The 20,698-nt window shown below is 46.4% G+C and overlaps 2 protein-coding genes across 9 annotated transcripts in view; one reads left to right on the top strand and one right to left on the bottom strand.

Moving 5' to 3' along the window:
• The window catches only part of rfx2 (regulatory factor X, 2 (influences HLA class II expression)), a 40,143-nt gene extending 27,747 nt beyond the window's left edge, over positions 1-12,396 (top strand). For 2 of the 4 annotated variants that reach the window (XM_010871824.5, XM_010871823.5), the window contains 13 exons: positions 199-273; positions 1,156-1,337; positions 1,611-1,730; positions 2,445-2,629; positions 4,319-4,437; positions 6,472-6,584; positions 7,179-7,330; positions 7,454-7,551; positions 7,650-7,799; positions 7,938-8,146; positions 9,534-9,687; positions 9,852-9,888; positions 10,131-12,396. In XM_010871824.5, the coding sequence (XP_010870126.1) occupies positions 199-273; positions 1,156-1,337; positions 1,611-1,730; positions 2,445-2,629; positions 4,319-4,437; positions 6,472-6,584; positions 7,179-7,330; positions 7,454-7,551; positions 7,650-7,799; positions 7,938-8,146; positions 9,534-9,687; positions 9,852-9,888; positions 10,131-10,246 (1,710 nt within the window). In that variant the 3' untranslated portion in view covers positions 10,247-12,396. The remainder of the gene's footprint in view (positions 1-198; positions 274-1,155; positions 1,338-1,610; positions 1,731-2,444; positions 2,630-4,318; positions 4,438-6,471; positions 6,585-7,178; positions 7,331-7,453; positions 7,552-7,649; positions 7,800-7,937; positions 8,147-9,533; positions 9,688-9,851; positions 9,889-10,130) is intronic. The other 2 variants (XM_010871821.5, XM_010871825.5) reach the window with 2 other exon arrangements.
• A 1-nt stretch (position 12,397) lies between these two features.
• The window catches only part of fcho1 (FCH and mu domain containing endocytic adaptor 1), a 29,735-nt gene continuing 21,434 nt past the window's right edge, over positions 12,398-20,698 (bottom strand). For 2 of the 5 annotated variants that reach the window (XM_013135075.4, XM_029121436.2), the window contains 15 exons: positions 19,869-20,053; positions 19,613-19,637; positions 19,443-19,502; positions 18,346-18,397; positions 18,031-18,158; positions 16,899-17,891; positions 16,698-16,804; positions 16,434-16,602; positions 16,211-16,325; positions 15,704-15,859; positions 15,483-15,615; positions 15,184-15,380; positions 14,942-15,006; positions 13,688-13,855; positions 12,398-13,591 (listed from right to left, as the gene is read on the bottom strand). In XM_013135075.4, coding sequence (XP_012990529.3) covers positions 13,563-13,591; positions 13,688-13,855; positions 14,942-15,006; positions 15,184-15,380; positions 15,483-15,615; positions 15,704-15,859; positions 16,211-16,325; positions 16,434-16,602; positions 16,698-16,804; positions 16,899-17,891; positions 18,031-18,158; positions 18,346-18,397; positions 19,443-19,502; positions 19,613-19,637; positions 19,869-20,053 — 2,582 coding nt within the window. In that variant the 3' untranslated portion in view covers positions 12,398-13,562. Of the gene's footprint in view, positions 13,592-13,687; positions 13,856-14,927; positions 15,007-15,183; positions 15,381-15,482; positions 15,616-15,703; positions 15,860-16,210; positions 16,326-16,433; positions 16,603-16,697; positions 16,805-16,898; positions 17,892-18,030; positions 18,159-18,345; positions 18,398-19,442; positions 19,503-19,612; positions 19,638-19,868; positions 20,054-20,698 lie in introns of all 5 variants that reach the window. The other 3 variants (XR_004576039.1, XM_013135076.4, XM_020049140.3) reach the window with 3 other exon arrangements.

The following is a 20,698-nucleotide window of genomic DNA, read 5'->3' as shown; positions in this document are numbered from 1 at the left end:
GCTAACAGTCTTATTTCCTTTCTGTTTTGTATTTTTGTTTTCCCTGTCTACCCCCCGCCCACCCCACCCCACACACACACACACACACACACACACACACACACACACACACACCTCAACTCCCCTCTCCCTTCCTTTTCATTTCCTTTTTTTCCTTCCTTCTGTAATATTTTTTGCATGATCCTTTTTTTTCTTTAGCTTGAAATGGCGATTGAAAACCTCCAAAAGTCTGAAGGGATTGCAACTCACAAAAGCAGCCTGCTCAACAGCCATGTAAGTCAACTAGGAACTTTGTTTGAAAAGGACTAGAAAGGCCTGGTCTCCCTGGCTGTATCTTACCACCGGTCCCTGTGTTCTGGTGTCCTGCACGCTAACAGTCTAAGGCTAGCCTTACTGTGCTGTGGCCCCAACACATCATTGTCTGAACAGGGACTGCCCTGGCATCTGCTGCCACTGGTTGCTGGACAGCCACTCTTTGGGCGACTTGCTACTGGCTAAGCTTGGCTATGTCTTGACAGAAGCTCTGCATGTATTTTAACCTGTTGCATTTTCACTCTCTCTGTCGTCCACATATTGTGTTATTGCTATTGCAAACACATTGCTGTTGCCAACTCCATCCTGTCATTTCTATGGTCAGAGAATCAGATGCTAGAATCAATATATAACTCAGCAGCTTCTGACAGTCATATTAAGTCATCTAGTCCTTTTCACGCTGTGTCTGTCACACCGTCTAGCCACCTTATTAATTGAGATAAACGTCCATACCCATAACTTGGGTTTATATTTCAACTGGCAATCATCTGCCTTTCACCATCCAAGTGGATAGGGACATAACAGGGGACTCCAGACATATAGTACATTGCTAGTGGACAGGTATAATGTGGTCATCTTATGAGGCAACGTGTGCAGTTATCACATCAGAGACACTCATTCAATCACTTTGACAGTTTCAGGCCAGAATCTAAATTCTCTCCTTGTTGTTTAAGCTCAGAACCGGTGTTTGGCGTGTGTGTCTGTCTGATTGTCTGTCTGTCTGTGTGTTCTCTCCTTTGACGTGATATAAAAAGCAGCGCCCCTTGTGGTCGGGCTGTGTATGGAAACACTGTAAGGATGAGGGCTATGTGTGACTGATGGCCTCTTTCTCTGTGTGTTTAGCTGCAGTGGCTGCTGGATAACTATGAGACTGCAGAGGGCGTGAGTCTTCCCAGGAGCTCCCTTTACAACCACTACCTACGCCACTGTCAGGAGCAAAAACTGGACCCGGTCAACGCCGCCTCGTTCGGGAAACTTATCCGCTCTGTGTTTATGGGCCTCAGGACCAGACGTCTTGGGACTAGGTACGATGATGATGATGATGATGATAATAACTAGGTTTTGGATGCTGTTGAAGGTCAAGTCTGTCTGTCTTAACTATGGATGAGTCAGGCCTCAAGGGATCCTTCTTGGAGCCAATGGCCCACAGGTCTTAAAAGGGTTTTAAAAACGTCACAATCTGCTCTTTGTGGTACTACATGGAAATCAAAATGAGATAAAAAAAAGGTTTAATACATAATGTTAATTTGTTTCGTGTCCACATTAGCACTCAACCTTCATATTCCTGTTTGTTCAAGGGGCAACTCCAAGTACCACTACTATGGCATCCGGCTGAAGCCTGACTCACCACTCAACAGACTGCAGGAGGACTCTCAATACATGGCCATGAGACAGCAGCCTGTGCACCAGAAACAGAGGTGAGCCCTCCTCTCCATCTACTGTCCATATAGTCGGCCGGAGGGCTGATCAGGTTCTTTTCTCATCCATTTTAACTTAATGTCCTTTGCCCTTACCCATATTGTGTGGATTCTGAAAAGCTTTGCTTCTCTGCAGTAGACGGTAGTAGATCTCTCATCCTCATTTTCGATACAGTCAGGTTCGTAATTATTGTCAGCCTTGATAAGGATCGGGGGGGAAAGACTGTGTAAAATGAATGATGGGAATACTGAGATGTATGGTTCAAACAAAATTGTTGTATTTTGTACCAATACTGTTGCTCAGGGAAATGGTTTTTAAGAAAAATCTGTGTCAAAAAGATTTTAAGGGGAGGCTGGAGTACTCATGAAAACCGTGATGCCAGTGAGTGTGATTTTATATATATATTTTTTAATGTATATAAAATAACTTAAATAAATATTATTAGTGTATATAGTATATACAGCTTCTGGAAAGAAAAGGTGCATTGGTCTCCATTTTTTCCGGAGCTGCATATACTATATACACTTTTTTTAAAGTCAACTTACTGAACTCACTGTTTTCATTAAATTGATGTAAATGAAGGTCTTTTTTCCCCTCATCTTTTTTAAGCGTGCCAGTCATTTTGGATCTGACGACATGTTAATTCAACCTCTCACACCTGCATTTATTCTCCGCCCTCTCCACCGCTCATTTGTGCTTCCTCTCCCTCCCAGTCATCCTTTAGTTCTTCCTAGCCCCACCCAACATAGCTGTGCTGCCCTCTCCCCTCTCTGTAGGTTCAAGCCCCTCCAGAAGGTTGATGGCATGGGGGAGAGCCTGTCAGGAGGCTCCCAGCACTCAGCCAGCACCCCAGAGCAGTCTGTGGCCGCCCAGAGCCAGCACCATCAGCAGTACATTGGTAAGGACGTCCAATGCAGATCCCGTTAAATATAGCAGGATTTCTGCTTGCTGGTAACAGGGAGAAAAGACGAGCCAATAAATTGTTGCTAGTGGAACTCCTGAGAAAACACCACTATACATCATTGGAAAAATACATTTCTGTATTAATTTGGTAGACTGTTTGATTTAATAGACCATTTAATGGAAATACATTTAACTAGTCGTGATCATCAGTCTACAGGTTGTGCATTGTTTACTGGATTTGAAATGGTTCATTGTGTGTTCTCATTTAAGGCCTGGTGCATTGTGTGTAAAAATGGTTCATTGGGTGTTCTCATTTAAGGCCTGGTGCATTGTGTGTAAAAATGGTTCATTGGGTGTTCTCATTTAAGGCCTGGTGCATTGTGTGTAAAAATGGTGCATTGTGTGTTCTCATTTAATACTAAAACAATTTAATTTACACAATATTGAAATACAACTTTCTGTTCACACAATCACTGCGAAACCATCGCTGCGCCATAAGCTGTGTGACTTAACCAGACCCCTGTCTTGGAAAGCTTCTAAACTTAACGTGTTGTTTTCCTGGTAACTAGCATGGTATTCTCCGCTGAACAAGAACTGTTGCTGATAGTTGATGATCTGTTTATGCAGCTGGAACAACTTTCGAACCAGACTTTCTACATGGCCGCTCATTCCACTCCAGTACACATTGAGCGAGGCATCTCCTTTCAGTCTCCGTAGCCACAGGGATTATCAGTTGGACAAGCGTTCCACATTACCTTGGAAGGTGATGTGGGCCAGTTGACATGTTTACATTATAATTAAAAAATATATATTTTTAATTCTCAATTCACTCAGTATTTATGGGCCACTGGAAGTATAATAGTGTAAAATTGTTTTGATGGCCATAATTAAAATCTACTATTTTTATTCCTCAACTAGAAATTATTGCATAATTGAAGTGCACATCCCGTTTGCCATTCAGTTACATAGACAAAGGTAGCATAGGCTACCATAGGCTATCAGCGTGTTAGCCATCACTTTGCAGTGTTTGCTGGGAGCAATAAGCTATTCATTTTGAAAACATATACTTTGAAAAAAGCAATGATGTTAGAAAAACCTCCTAATATTAAATCTAGCATTTGTCTAATGTTATTCTGGTTTTCACAAAATGTATTTTGTTGTCCAAAAGAAAAGCACAACCCTAACCTAATCATAACTGTATCTTTAGATTCTACTTCTTTCTAAGTTTCTATCAGATTTGTCACAGACTTTTTAGCGGCAGTTAAGAACGTTGTTTTGGCAAATGTTTGAAAATGCATTGGCCACTCCATTGCAACTTCTGTTACTCTTAATTGCCATAATCTAAATGAGACTTTGTCATTGTGGGCTTTGTTGGTGAACACTAATGTGGTACTCATCCTATGTTGTCTAGAAAGTTCAAATCTTCCTGTCGCCTTGTGCGTCAACCAAACGTCCTTACGGAAGCAGAGCTCACACTAATGCTATATTTTGCGAGCACAGGACAATTCAGTAAATTAGGAAGGGTGTTCTCATAGCTTGGTATCCTAGGGAAGAACCAGCACAATTGAATTACTGGTTGAAATAATGAATGTTTTAAAAGGTTGGATGATGTCCCTTTACATTACTATGAGACACCACGTTGTCATTGCTGTTGTTTGGGATCTGACCGTCATTGTATCTGCAGATGTCTCCCATGTCCTGCCCCCGTTCCCCAGTCCTGACCTAGGCACCCAGCCACTCCCAGAACGCATCAACATGAATGACGTGAAGAAGCTGCAGAGCCTGTACAGAGACCACTGTGAGGTATGTACGCCACAGCGCCACCTAGCAGAACACAACCAACTGCCCTGCTCTGGGTTTCCACCAGAGAGAGAGAGAGAGAGAGAGAGAGAGAGAGAGACTGCAGCCCTCAACAGGTGTCCTAGTCGACAGCTCTGCAATGTTGATGAAATGATGTATGGGGGAGGTGACATTTCAGAGCTTGTGCTAGGTGCTGCTAGAACACCCTAGTTGCTGTTGAATGTGACTGGGAAGAATAGCACTCCCTGGATAGGATACAGTGATGGGGTCTATGTAGATTTTTGGTGACGTTCCAAGCAGCAAGGGGAAAAGGAGAGACGGACAGGAAGGCAAAGGGGCCCTGAAAAGCTTAATTAAAGCGGCCAAGCTGTGGGTTTATCATATTATTCGTGGCCTCCCCCTGTCCAGCCACACCACACTCCTTTTGTTCCAACCTCCTTTCATCTCCGTGCAGCTTTCAAGACATGCCAATTAACCTTTCAGCGCGCAGGGTGGACATCTTGGTGTCTTTGTGCTTGGCTCCCTGTGGGCCTTTGTGTTGTCTTGTCTGTGGATGGGCACATGGGCTCTTGCCTTTGTCTGCCTGGTGCATTTCTGTCACTCTCACAGATCTGTGTGTTTGTGTGTGTTTTAATGTTTTTGAGCTTTTATCTTTGTTAGCAAACAACAATCTGTTAACATTATAACTAGGAGGATAAATGATGGTAATTGAATTACAACACAAATAAAGGTAACCAGCGTATTAGGGGAACAATGAAGATGTGGGTCCATACAGAACTTATTCCACCTGGCTGTCACTGGAAATGGTAACCATGTAGATGTGTCTGATCATTTGTCCAAACAAGCACTACATTTGTTACCCCCACAAACATCCATGTTCCCTGGTTTTTGCTTCAGTATGTGCATGTGAAACATGAAAGTTAGAGGCCTGTTTTTTGTTATCGGCCAAGTTACCAAGAAAAATGCCAATAAAGGCTGTTTTTGTTGAGAGTTGAACAATACAATTAATAAATAGTCATAACAACTCCAGAGTGGAAGGAATATATCCCAGTCCAATATTAGTGTGTAAGGGCAATGTCCAAGCCTCCTTCCTTTCTTTCTCTCCCGCTCTCTCTCCCACTCTTTGTTGAGATCAATCTTTTTTGAGCTATGCTGTTTTTCCTGTGTGGCAAAATTGGGGAGGTAAAACGCTTGTTTGTAGGGGCTGGGGAATTCTCCTTTTTGTTTTGGAGTTCAGTGTTTAAGCTGTTGCCAGGGGCAACGGTAAACATGGTTGCCATGGTGATCCTTGGAGAGGAAGCAAAAACATATCATGTGATTGAAGGAAAGCCTACACTGCACTGGGCTGTAACTGGAGACCGAGAGCGTGCCCTGCCAAAGGAGAATCTCTGGGCATGGTGTGAATCCTAGTGAATAGAGACACTGTACCACAGCACTGATAGACAAAACATACAGCAGCTCGGTCAGGGTGGCCTGGAGCGTCACTGTCTATAGTACATTCTATTGAAACATACCGTATAGCTGCAGACTTTTCCTGTCCATTCTGTACTGTATTTGCGTTATTGAAAATTCCTTTTGACAAATGTGCACCCTGAAGACATGACGTTACTGGTAAATGGTATGGTGGGATTCTAAATGTTTAGGAATATTTAATGGAGAGTTGAAGTGGAGTTGTTTGAGAGTAGCTCTAAGTGAGAGACTGAGCACGCTAACAGGAATGAGGAAGTTGTGTGTGTGTGTGGCTAGGGAGTAGATTCCAACAATATTAAATCCACTTCTAATTCACGCTATTGTCCATGTTTTGAAACTATTAGTGTTCATTCATAGTGAATACCTATCTATATATAATATTTCCAAGCTCTTGTTTGGGATCAATGGTTTGGAAGGAAGGTAGCATTGAGCTTGGCCTCAGTCCCTAACTGTGACGGTTCAGTTGGTAGGCTATTGCAGAGAAACTTTGTTGTCTGCCTGGTTGCCATGGCTCCGCTCTGTGTGTTTTGTTCTCCCCCCTCATCCTGCTCCTCCCTCCACCCCTAGGCTACTCTGGATGTGGTGATGAACCTCCAGTTCCACTACATTGAGAAGCTGTGGCAGACCTTCTGGTATTCAACAGCACCATCTAGTGATGGAACCACCACCATCCCAAACAGGTGATATTCCTATTTGACTAACCCTTTTCACCATACAATTGATATTTTTCTGATTTTGTATTGTAAACAGTATTGGGGACTGATGTTATTTGAAATGGTTTATTTCGCCAATGGTTTGTTTTCGGTGTATACTTGCAATGTTGAATTGGTGTCTTCCTGACATTTTGGTATAGGATATTTATAAAAACAATGTGTGTTTGCTCTGCTATAGTTATACCATGGGCAGGACAAGCATTATAAATGTGAGCTCAGAACCACACCTGATATAACATTAGCTAGAATGCAACGCAAGCTAGCTGTAATCCATTTGGCTCCCAAGGCTAAACCTATTAAGCTTTACTTGCTTTGTGCCACCAACCTAGAAATATATAAAGAGATTGATCGCTCTGTTAGTTATATCACGGACAGGATAGGCTGTAAGAATAGGAATAGGAATTCCGAACCACAGGTATAATTCAAGGTAGATTCCAAAGCTGCCTGGCTCTTATCTCGTTGGTTGCTAAGGCACTATAGATATGTTGTTTTAGAGGGCTAAACATAGCAAATTGTCTTTTAAACCTGGGCTTTTAGTGAGTGTATGTTTTGTGTGTTCAGTGATGAGGACATGGAGGGGGTGATCCCCAGGGAGAAGCTGATTGCTCTGTGCAAGTACGAGCCTGTGAAGCTGTGGATGAGGAGCTGTGACCACATCCTGTACCAGGCCTTGGTGGAGATCCTCATTCCTGATGTGCTGCGCCCCGTCCCCAGTCCGTACACCTGCCTAACTTTAGGCTTACTACATAATCTCACCATTATACATTATTTCTTCTAACACCTCCAACACAGTGGTCAGTCACATGGATTTATTCCAGTTCCATTTTGTATTGCAGGTACTCTCACTCAGGCCATCCGCAACTTTGCCAAGAGCCTGGAAGGCTGGCTGACCACAGCTATGAGTGACTTTCCCAATGAGATTGTCCGCACCAAGGTAGAGAACCAAAACCCACCAACACCCCTGGAATTTTTCGGGACTCAGTAGAGCTCCATTGCGCGTCGTTAAGCGTTTATCCTTTGTTTATGCTGAAGGCGGCGGTGGTGAGTGCGTTTGCCCAGACCCTGCGCCGGTACACCTCTCTGAACCACCTGGCCCAGGCGGCTCGTGCCGTCCTCCAGAACACCTCCCAGATTAACCAGATGCTCAGCGACCTCAACCGCGTAGACTTCGCCAATGTACAGGTGAGTCCATTGAGCTAAGCGTGGAATGGGTCATTATTCAACAGCTAATTATGCCTGTGTATATATAGTTGTATGTGCACATTTGTGTTTGTACCGGGACCTCGAATGACCTCTCCGACTTGATGTGTGTCTCCTCAGGAGCAGGCATCGTGGGTGTGCCAGTGTGACGAGAGCGTGGTCCAGCGACTAGAGCAGGACTTCAAGGTGACCCTGCAGCAGCAGAGCTCTCTGGACCAGTGGGCTGCCTGGCTGGACAACGTGGTCAACCAGGTCCTCAAGTCCCATGAGGGCAGCCCCAGCTTCCCCAAGGCTGCACGACAGTTCCTGCTTAAGTGGTCCTTCTACAGGTAGGGACCGATCTATTTTACACTGAAATGGTAAGGAATGTGAAAATAAAATGAACCAAGGCGCAATTTCAAGACACAGGAAAAGTGAACGTTCACTTTTCATCCACAGAGTATGTGAGTAATAGAAGAAATAGTTAACCCCCCTCCCAGTAGAATAGTCGATTTACTGTGTTCTGTGGGAGATAAATTAGTACTGTCAGTGGTGCATTCAGCTTGCATGTACCTTAGGGAGGAAAAATGTGTTCTGGCAAACAGTCAAACTGCAGAAATTGGGTTCACAGCTTTCCATTCCCATATGTTTCACAACTGCTAAATATGCACACACTGCACTGTTTTCAACTAAGCAGCATGGCTAGTATTCCACATTTTGCCTTGAGTGCATGAGAAGAGTGGGGCTAAATATGTTATTTCAATAGCCTTACCTCGACCTGTAGTTTTATAAAAGAATAAATAAATACGATGGTAGTAAGAGAACTACAGTTGAGTGACGTATTCTACATTCCCCAGAAAGGAAATGCGGTAGAGAATGAAAGACACACATACCCCACTGGCTTTGGGGCGCATCCTCTAAGTGGTGGGGGAACTAAACAGACCAGAAAGACCCTGCCCGATTAGAATCAAATTAGGAGTTGCAAATGTGTGGAATTTCTGGTGGAACACAGGGTCCAACTATCAATCTACCAACCAGTCATCTCCAACATCACCTCTTCTTGGGCAACTCTTGTTACATTCAACAGCTAAGCCAGCGGACTAGGTACTGCACAGACAGATGTCCAGCAATAGTGTTGTACAGCCCTGGTGTACTATGCCAATCTTTAGAAAGACTGCTCTTTAAAGCACTAAATATCATAGCTAGATTTTGGAAACAAAACCTTGGTATAAAAAAAAAGTTTTCTTAAATGGACTAAATTGAGGATGAAGTACTGTTGCTAGGTAACTCACTGATATTCATGGAAAGAAGCTGCCAATTAAAAATATTTGCTCATATTAAATAATGGCAAATACTTTATACCGTAGGTCACTCCCATAACATTATATGGTCATGCCCATCAAGGCTGACTTTGAATGGTTGATGTACCCGTTTTATGTGCTGTGCTTAATAGCCTGGAGATGTGGTTAACTTCATCCTGATGTGGCTTAAACATTTTAAATAGTCTATTTTCCTGCATCCCTTTCCACCACTGCTATACATTGTTCCAGAGGAACGTCTCTATGGAGCATCCTTTAAAGCATCCCCACTAATGGCTGGTATTAGTTGCAGGCTGATTTAATTTGGTGGTTAGATGTGTGTGACGAGCAGGTTCAAGCTGATTAGGGCTACGTTAGTGGGATCTCTCTTTGATTGCCCTCCCTCCCTCCCTCCCACCTCCTCCTCTCGCCCCCACAGCTCCATGGTGATCAGGGACCTGACCCTGCGTAGTGCAGCTAGCTTCGGCTCCTTCCACCTCATCAGGCTGCTCTATGATGAGTACATGTTCTACCTGGTGGAGCACCGTGTTGCCCAGGCAACCGGAGAAACACCCATCGCTGTCATGGGAGAGGTGAGTGGGCGGGCTTTCGTGGATCTGTTTCCTTGAGCTATTCTTTGGAACCCCTGAGAAACTCAGTGGAATATTTAATCACAGGCTCCATTGTCAGGGTTTCTGGTTTTGAGTGATGTGGTCTTAAATCTCTTCTCTAAATCCTCCTCTCTTCTGAAACACAGTTCAGTGACCTTAACTCGATGATGCTCATGGACAAAGGTAGGCTTATTCTCCTTGGCTCCAAGTGGGTTTTTTTTGTGCTTCCCCCCCCCCCCCCTATCAGCATCTAAGGTTGGGTTTACACACAGGAAGCCCGGTTATGATTTACATTCCACTAATTAACATTGGATTGGTCAGAATAGCAGTGGAAAAACATCGGAATTGACCTGCATGTGTAAACCCAGTCTGTGGTATGACTGTAGACCTCACCTCTCTCTTGACCACTGCTGTTTCTGTCTCAGACAACTCCTTCTCAGACGACATGAGTGACATGGGCAGCGACGAGGGCCGAGGGCCCAACGAGCCGGCCGTGAAAAGGGAGAGGATTGAAATCAACCACTCGCTGCAAGAGATCTAAGACCCCCCCTCATCCTGCCCACAACCGCTAGGAGCCCTGCTGACCTGACCAGTACACTGACAGGGGCCGGCCCAGCCCACTACACACAGTGTGTTGACTGTACATAGTGAAGAGCAGTAGGCTCAGCGCCGACCCTAACACCCTTCCTAGTTAGTGTCTTTAAAGGGGGGCATGTATCCCAGGGAAAATCAGTGACTGCTTGCCATGGGGGGCTTGTTTGACCTAACAGGAGAATACCGTTTTAATTTCTCCCCGTTGTTTTGTTCTGTTTTGCAACTGTGAATAAGGATGACTTTGTGCAGTACCCATGTTGGATATGTGTATCGCTGTACGAGTGTTGTGCGTTTGTTTGTGTGTGTGTGTGTGTGTGTGCGTGTGTGTGTTTCTATTCTTCTATTAGCTGTGCCATAGTGTCATTTCAGTGCCTTAGATGAGAACTCATTAACCACCAATACTACAGATGTCTATCTCCTCCTTCAGCTGTGCCTCTACTGCAGTATGAATGTATTGTTTCAGAACCTCAGACCTTCTAAAGCACCTTGTAAACCTCTAGGTGTAGGAATAGGTGTTGCCTCTGCTGCTACTGGCAGCTCAACGCACATTGATGCAACCCACTGACCCAAAGGACTCGGCCCTCTCCCACCAGCGTAGAGCCTGATGCAGGAAACACCCTGGTCTCATAGTTGATAGGAAGGCAGACAGTAACCTCTGTCTAACACCCTGGCTGTATGAGATTTACCTCGTATTTTTCTATGCTGAAACTGTTCTTACGAAGCAACTATATAAAAAAAAGAGTAGCCATCCAAAATGTAATGATGTCGCTTCACAGCAACTCCAGTGCTCAAGGGCTGGTTTAATTGGTCCGTTATTGTAGATACCTGGGGTTGTTTCTAGACATCACACCCCAGGATTGGGGACCAGCCAGCTGCATCTATGATAAAACATTTGGATATGTTCAAAATGTTGAGACTGGGTGATTGTTCAGGAACCACTAGATACATAGCATATATAATCTACCCTCTAGGTCAACTAGAGGTGTCTGGCATCCATTTTGTGGAGCCGAATGTCTGGCCCAAACTGGGCCATTTCCAATTTAAGGGATGTTACATTTATTTGTATTCACCAAAACGCGAAAGTGCGTTGGACCTCCAAAGCCAAAACCTTCAAAAATAAATCTTTTTTTTCAACCGGATTCTCTTTGAGTGCAGATAGTAAGGCTGTTCCCCGAACACCTACTGTTACAGAAGTGAACTGATTCCATCTTGAATTCAGAATATCCCAATCCATATCCATCAGTTCCTATTGCTTGATATATGAAAATGCAAACAGCTATTGAGACCGTTGCTCCAAAACTATTACACATTATATAGCTGTGCAATTGTACTGTAGGAGGCCTGAATGTGCGAACCAACAAACTGTTTAACTTTGATATACAAATCTATTTCTCAATATGATGTAGAAATGTGTTCATTAATGGCCTTCAGTATCAGCTGGTCTTTAATAATTTCTCTCCCCATACTGTAGTTTGTTTTTAAGGGGAAGTCCTTGCTTTGATTCTTTAGTGGTTGGGACTGTGTGATGTTGACATTGTATTGTTTGGATCATTTTCTGCATCATCTGGTCAACACATCAATATTAAACTGTAACATTGTTGATATTTGGGGTGTCAGTGCCCAATTAAGCTATGAAATACCATAAAGAGCATCTCCATTTCTATTTATAAATATAACTGATTTAATTGTTGACATTTTTTATTTCTAAATACTTTTGTGTTTCCCCTTTTCACCCTCAGATTTTTTTTAGTAGCTATGAGAATCCTGAGCTTGAGTTATTCAAGGCTTTTTGTTAACTCGTGCCTGTCACAGTACTTTGCCTTTAAGTGCTTTGGAAAGTAATTTCTGTGTACTTTGTAACGTTTTTTTGTAATGCTGTTTAGACTTGGCTAAGGATGATTTTTTTATTGAACTAGATCTGGTTCTTCTTACAATTATTGTATATTGAACCCTTATTTTTATGTATTTTTAAACCTGTTCTTGACTACACTTTACCTAGCCTAAGGGCAGACAACGGTCTGTAACAAACTGCATTGTTCGACTGTATTTTGTACTGGTCAAAATGTGTAATAAATCGGTGTGAGCCATCTGTTTTTAGTCAAGTTCATTATTTATTAAATGAAAACGGAAACCGTGGGACGTAAAGGTTCTGACATTTTGGTCAAATGTGGTTTTCACAAAGTTGCACTTTAGGTGGTCTTTCACATGAGATCTAGGTACCTGGGAAGTTGGTTGGTAGAGCATGATATGGGTTACATTCCCACACAGTAAAAATATGCACTCACCCCTGTAAGATTCTTATAAATAACTTTCATTTTTGTGGAAAGGGGTAATTAGTGATAAATGTAAAGCCAGTAAACTCAGACTTAAATTATATTTTTTTACACAGAACCTTATATTCCCTAAGTCTTCATTATTCCAATAGGTAATGGCCTCTTGATGTAACTTTTCAAAATCAACTCCCAAGTGCCTGCATGTTTGTGGTCCATTGAAGAGGCATTGCTACTTTTGTATAGAAATAGTTAAAAACCTCAGGTGTCAGAGAATAACATACGTATCTCCATTTACTCATCCAGATTAAAGCTTGAGCAATGTTGCTCATTCTCTGTAGGAGTCACTAAACTATTGCTTAAAGAAATGTGTATTAAACATGAATAGATATGAAAAAGTCATTAGGAAGATGTGACTGATCAGTTCCTCGTAGCTATGCTTTGCACAGATGGGACCATGAGGTTTAAGATGTGGATGCTTCACTGTCTCCTGGCAAATGAACTGTTATTTCTACTGTGACTGCTCGCTACCTACCTCCACATTACTTTTGAAATATTCCTTAAGTACATTTCAAATTCAAGTTTTGATTGCAATCCTTTTTAAGACATAAGCAGTACGTTTATTTATACAATTTTATATATTTTCATAAAATCAACTTTCAATTCTAAAAGTCCTGCTATAAAGGCACATAGAACAAATGAACACGCAAACAAAATGTAATACAATGAAAAGCCAAGGGTACACGCTACTATAAAAGGGTGAGGATTGTGTACAACGCAGCGCCGAAAGAGAGAAAAGACCTGCTCCCAAAACAAGCATGATCCTTCTATTGGCCAGGACACCACATGTTAAGTGCACATTGCCATCCTAGGCCAGGAGTCTGCCTGGTCACAAGCATCCCAGTATATCCTTTCCATCCTGGAGGGGAGGTCAATACAGCCCAGAGGGCTAAAAGTGCAATGTGTTCTCCAGGAACTCCCACTGGTGCCTTCTTACAAGGAGCAGCCTGCCATGTACTTCCCTGGTAAGGAGAGAAACATGGTGAAACCCAACATTTAGTCAAGCTCCTATACTGTATGTTAGTATCTAGGCCTTGTGACAGATGGCGGTACTGTACCTGTGGCAAATCTCTTCTTGACCAGGGACATACGGTAGCGGCTGCCCACCAGCTCCACATTCATGCCTGACAGAGAGGCCCCGGAGCCAACAAACTGGACTGCCAGGCTCGGGGGAGGGCCGCGAGGAACCTCCAGGCACTGCCAGCTGGCACACAGGGTTCCAGAGCCTGAAACAACCAAGCGACACATTCTTCAGTTCCTCTCCGCTAACAGGAGCCAGTTCATCACACTGGTACTGTCCATTTGGCCGCTGGACAGAAGGATCGGTTATAGTCCGATAGATTGGTGACCAGACTGACCCTTGAAATATTTGCAATATACCCAGAAGGCAGAGAAGGGAATTTAAATCGCACGTGACGGAGTTATTGCAACCTTCCAGAGATTCTGATCACAGCCTTTAAATTAAAGGATGTTCACTCTTTGGGCTAATATATGCCAAACTCCCCTGTATTTAAAAAGCCTATAAATAGCGTGGTTCTTCTGGTTCATCCATGCTCCCTAAAATGATCCCCATCACAGATTCATCTTCCACTCACAGGCCAGGTTTCATATGGTAATATTTTAGATAATACCTTTATAGAAGCTGGATATTGAAATAGCAAAGCGGATTAAACTCAATGCAATTATGTTGTCATGGACCAGACTTAAAAAAGAACGGAAAAAATTGTGTGTATTATACTGCATTTAAATGTAAAATATTTTCTATAGCTCTGGAGTGATTAGTGTGGGTGTACAGTAGACAGTCAATGACAGACCCCCACGCAGGCAGACAGACAGGCCCACGCCGACAGACAGAGACACTCACGGCGACAGACAGAGACACTCACGCCGACAGACAGAGACACTCACGCCGACAGACAGAGACACTCACGCCGACAGACAGAGACACTCACGCCGACAGACAGAGACACTCACGCAGACAGACAGAGACACTCACGCAGACAGACAGAGACACTCACGCAGACAGACAGACAGAGACACTCACGCCGACAGACAGAGACACTCACGCTGACAGACAGACACTCACGCTGACAGACAGAGACACTCACGCTGACAGACAGACACTCACGCTGACAGACAGACACTCACGCTGACAGACAGACACTCACGCAGACAGACAGACACTCACGCAGACAGACAGAGACACTCACGCCGACAGACAGAGACACTCACGCCGACAGACAGAGACACTCACGCAGACAGACAGAGACACTCACGCCGACAGACAGAGACACTCACGCAGACAGACAGACCTTTGCTGTGGTTGGTAGGAGAGAGGTTGGGAAGTTTCCACAGTAGCCGTCGCTCCTCAGAATTCCTGTTAACGCACAACACAGGGTCAGTGAAGCCCACCCACTCCCTCCCCCACCTTTTTTTCCTCCCAGTCATCCTTTCTACCGTCCCAGCACTATCCTCCCCCACCCACCCACCCACCCATCCAGCCTTCATCTCCCCCACGCCACGTCCTTCCTCTGTCCCCACTCCGGATGCTCACCAGGTGGCCGGTGGTTGACACTGCAGGTCTGTGGCCGTGTGGTCCAGGGGCAGCAGCACCTGGACGGCCGTGAGCTGGGTGGAGGGGGCCGTGGCCGGGCAGCAGTGGTAGTCCAGAGAAACACGGGTCACGGTGCCACTGCGCTGGCACTCCGCGGAGAGCAGGAGGGGGGCGCGGCCGGGGTCCTGGGAAGACACCTGGCCAGGCGGGAGGTCGACGTAAGGACAGTGTTGAAGATGGGGGGGGGGGGGGGGGGGTGAATGCTGAAGACGATGTGTTGTGTTATGTGTCACACACACCTGGTACTTCAGCAGGGCCACGTTATAGTAGGAGGCCTGCGGGTTGAGCTCAGCCTCTCTCTGCAGGTAAAGGTTCAGCGCCTGCATGTTGAACCAGAAGTCTCTGGTGTCTGGGTCCACCTGGGACGGGTCACTGAGGAGAACAACACACACTGGTGGTGAATGACCCACACCATATTCTAGAGATCATAACCTCCCGATCTCAGCCCGTGCCAACTTACCTGTAGAGCAGCTTCTGATTGGGCAGGAAGTGATCAACCCGGGAGATGTTGACCAATCGAAAGCTGAGGACCGGGGCGTTGGGGTTCGCAGTGAAGATACGAGTAATTCCAGCAGGGAAAGACATGGTGAGATCCCCAGTGATCTTCACCAGGCAGCTGGAACAGAGAAGAGGGCAGTCATTCAGCCATCAGCTGGCCCGTGGAACCAAGATATTATGAAACGCTGACTGGTACTGAAACTCTGGGAGACCCAATACCACCGGAATGACAAGCTTTATTTCTCCTACTTTACTGTTCCATGTGTATCGGTAACCAGTCTGTAATGGCAAGGTGGCACCTCTCAGGTTTGTGATATATGACCAACATACAACATCTAAGGACTCATACATTGTGTTGTGCCTAAGAATAGCATTTAGCCCTGGTACCCTCAGCATACAGCACACCCCTCTGTGTTTCACCGTTCAGCTGACATTGGCTCTATACTCTGGTGTATGTACGCATACTGACCGGTTATGCTGTCCGCCTTTGAAGTAAGCATTAATGTATTCTGTGATGGCCGCCGCCACCGGCCAGGACTCCTGGGTACTCAGGGAGATCGGGCTTGGTCCACGAGACAGGTGCACTGCCAGAGGAATAGCTCTGTCAGTTAACACCAGTTCATGGAACATTATCCTTTTAACTGCTTTATGCAATTTTCTTTTTTAATGGTCTTATAATGGTTTTGACTAACTGTGTCGGCGTGCGTGGTCCTGGTGGAGGTGTGAGAGGGGTGAAGGCTGCCCACCTCTGGCAGGGCTCGGGGCGCGGGTCTGGGCCCCCCAGTCACTGGGGCTGGAGGACGAGGACGAGGTGAAGTCCGGGCTGGGGTCCGGCAGAGGTGACGAACACACCGACCTGGACTGAAGACAAACAGGGACGGTACTCATCAGCACGGCGAGGACCAAGACAACACCAGAGCTCAGGTAGTCACGGTGATTACCCAGGAGACACTCACTCGCTCACAGCCACTCAGTCTGCCGGAGGTACGCTTGGATCTGGCTGGTCTGGGAGGGGCGGTCACCAGCAGCTCTGCACTGTCCTGCCTGAAGCTGTGTTTTGAGTCTGGACACAGAGGGACATGACCAAGACAAGTCTTTAGACCTGGTAATACAATAGTGTGTGTAGACATTACAGTGATGTGGTGTGTAACTGGTACCGTTTTGTGAGCCCATGTTGCAGGGCAGCGGTGGTGTGTTCAGGTCCAGACAGTTCTGGTCTTTGTCAGTGGAAAAGCACAGGTCCTCCTGTGGCCCAGAATGTCGCGTGAGGGGGATGCCGCTCCTACGTGGCTCGCTTTCACTGCGTGACTCGCGCCGCTTCCTCCCGCCCTCCTGGACCGTCCCGCCCCCCACGGCCAGAGACCCAGCGGAGGGCGCCTCACTAAACGGGTTGTGGACCGAGTTCCAGTGAACCATCTCCTTCTTGGCCTGGGACAGGGGCAGGGAGTTGGGAGTCAGCCTACTACTGCTGACACCGTGGGTCAGGACCCCTGTTGCAGCGGCCAGGGCTGACTGGTGGGTGGGGCTGCCAATCATAGTGATGGCGAATGGGTCGTCGGGTGATTCAGGGGGCGGGACGCTACGGTCCCGTTTCCTGTCTCTGTCCTTGCGAGACGACGCGGAGGGGGCCGGGAGGGTTTTGCTGTCACTGATGGAGACGGAGAAGGGGTCGCCGCGCACGTCCATCCCTCTCCCATCTCGAGAGGGGCGTGGGCGTGGGGCGTGCCAGGCGTCGGGGGGGGGCAACGTCTCCTGGGTGGCAGTCTTTTCGAATGCAGCCAGGAAGGGGTCCTCAGGAGGACCGTGTTTACAGTTCCACAGTGCCGGCTCCAGCTCTGGTGGGGCCAGCGACTGAGAGAAGGCCGAAAAGCGCAGGGCTAAGGGCTCCACGTCTAGAGGAGGGCGTGGGGATCGTGGAGCAGCTGGCCAGACACTGGCAGGGTCGTCCTGGGGGTGGGGGATGCGTCCCGGGGAGGGATCTCTGAAGACACTGAGGAAGGGGTCTGCTTGGTCTTTACCCTGACCTGTTGACGGCCATGCCGCCCAACCAGCTGGCTCAGGGGAGGGGCCCAAGGGCTGATGGGAAGGCGAGTCAAGCCCCGAGTCCTCCACGTTCTCAGGAGAGGAGGAGTCGGAGGAGAAGGCGGCATCTGCAGGGAACAAGAGTAGACCGTCACAGTGTTAACAGTATGAATCTGACACCCACTTTCCTCAGACTATGGAGAAAAAACAACAACTAAATCCCCAGGCTGATTAATAATAAATCCTAATACTACAAAGCACAGTTACATTCAGATGCTCCAAAGGCGCTCTCAGCTCGCTGTAGCTGCTCTCTACCAGCAAAGCTTTTTGACTTGAAAGTTGACTCCAAAGGAGGTCCAAAGAGACTGTCTGCGCCTGAAGCAGTAGAGCTGAACCTAGAATGAGAGAGTGGAACAGCAGCGAGAGGTGGAATGAGGGATGCTTCACCAGGAGCAAATAAGAAGCACAGCCAGAGAAAATATCAGGATTTGACAGACAATGCATCATCATTATCAGACCTCCCCTGTCTTCTGCTTATCGCTACGGAGACACAGGAAACCAAGGAAACCAAAATACACCCACCTGCTGTGATCGGGACTGGATGCGGATCTGGGTAGGTTGTCCTGATCTCCCTCTGCAGCGCACACACACACACACACACACACACACACACACACACACACACACACACACACACAAAGTTTGTACAGCTACCCTCATGGGGACCAGAAAATAAAAATTGCATGCTCCCTTGCCCTAATCTTAACCCTAAACCTAACCCTTACCCTAACCTAACCCTAAACCTAACCCTAACCTTAACCTCAATAAAGTAACATTTATACCTAAAATGTACCTAGATGTAATGCCTAACCTTAACCCTAAACTTAACCAACAACACCTGGACCTTAAAAAAAAAACAATTCTAACTATAAAATCAATTGTAAGTTTGATCCTAAACCTAAACTCTGAGCCGGAAATTGACTTTTGCCTCACGGGGACCGTCAAAAGGTCCCAATGAGTCAAGTTTTTTCTGGTTTTACTATACACATTGGGACATTCAGTCCCCATGAGTCCAGTAAGACCTAACCCACCCACCCACACACACTCACCCACCCACCCACAGACACAAACACCCACCCACACACACAAACACCCACCCACACATTGTGACTGGTTCCCAATGGAGGAGGACACGTGATTAACTGATGGAAGGCAAAGACGTAAGGAGATGCCCATTACCTTCTAAGATAATGCATATCAGCCATTAGCCCTGCTTCTCTAAGCAACATTAGCCCAGCACTTTATTCAAGTTTTAATTAAGGCACTCATCGTTAATCCTGCCCGCTCACTTCCCCTGCCTTATTCCAGCTCTTACTACAGGATCACAGACTGCCCGTCCTCCCTAATCCACCACAGTCCGGACAGGCCCAGGTGGAACACACAGACAATGTCATTAATCTAAGGTCAGGCACCTCTCAGACTCATCACCGGGCGGTCACCCGGGGCTGGGCCTAGCCAGAAGAGACATGGTAAATCACACACACGTCACGTCAGACTGATGACAAGGCTAAGGCCAGACGAAAGACCTTTAACTGATACAGCTAGGTAATGTTAAGGGGGCAGGGCAGTGGACTGTTAATCCTGAAGTAACAGAGCGAGAGGATGCTAACTCCACTCACCCCTGTGGGATGCACCCCCGACTCCCTCCGCCTCTGACCGGCCGGCGATACTGCTGTTCCCTGCGGACAACCAAAAACAAAAGGATTCAACATACAAACACGCACAAATAGCACGCACTATAGATTTTATTTTGGGGGGGGGGGGATAAGCTACGTTTTACAAAACTTACTGGAGAGATGTCGTTTGATTGACACCTGGAACAGAGAAAGAGTTGTTACTTACACAGACTGGGACATTTTTAAGCTGCAGTTAAAGTGTACATCCATCTGTTCTGTTTAACCACATGGAGGGATAATTGCTTTTCTTAGGTATTACGAGCCAGCTCATTTCAGTGTACAGGTTTCCCACTACGTGAAATTCAGCAACTCATTTCAGCTCATGCCCCCCCACCTCCCCCGACTCCCCCCACATCTATCCCATTGTACCCCTCTGTTGGGGGGCAGTGTGAGGGCCCCCACAGTGGCCTTCAGCTCCATCTCGGTAGCAGCAGAGTTGCTGTGGCTGCTGCTTCCCACAGGACGGATCTGGATGTGGAACTTCTTGGGCTCCTCGTCATCAAAGTCAGAGTCGCTGGAGTAGAAATTGTTCTCCCCGTCTTCCGTCGAGCAGCGTATGAGAGCTGGGTCAAGGATCAGTGACGGCATTGAATGGAAGCACCTGGGAGAGCCTAGCGCTGCTAGATAAGGACACCTTTGGAAGTGTCAGGGTTTGAATGGTCCGGTAATCTAAAGAGTATCATGTATAGTGACCAACAGAGACCAGGTTCCAGCCTTCCCCGGGCCGCTAGCGCAGTAGATAGGGGATGGAAATGGGCCTGCATTGCACGGGCATGTGGAGGCAGCGTCGGCTGGGATTTGATCTCATCATGCTCTAGCGACTCCTTCAGGCGACTGGCTCCTGCAAAGCTAGCTGGAGTTAATTAGTAAGTGGGCGTGCACGTTGACACACCGGACTCCCTGGTTGGACGGACAGTGTCTGAAAGAGTGGAATGGCTTCGCACTGTTACTTAGGAGGGAGGATTGCCGCATCTTCAACTCAACCAAATCCAATGGGAGTTGGTGCACCGATACAGGGTTGTAGATACAGACGGGATAGGACAGAATCAGGGAAGGGAGAAAAAGTGGGTACAAAAAAAACAGAGAAATATATCATAGTGGACTAACTAAGTTGCTAAATGACTAACAGGTAATTGTTTGGTTACTGTAGGGTTGTGTGAGCGTTAATGGCGCATATTTGGAGGATAACTTCACCATTT

Source organism: Esox lucius, chromosome 8, assembly GCF_011004845.1.
Source record: "Esox lucius isolate fEsoLuc1 chromosome 8, fEsoLuc1.pri, whole genome shotgun sequence".
Classification (NCBI taxonomy): Eukaryota; Metazoa; Chordata; class Actinopteri; order Esociformes; family Esocidae; genus Esox; species Esox lucius.
Note: the sequence above shows the minus strand (reverse complement) of the source record. Positions and strands in the feature narration are given on the sequence as shown.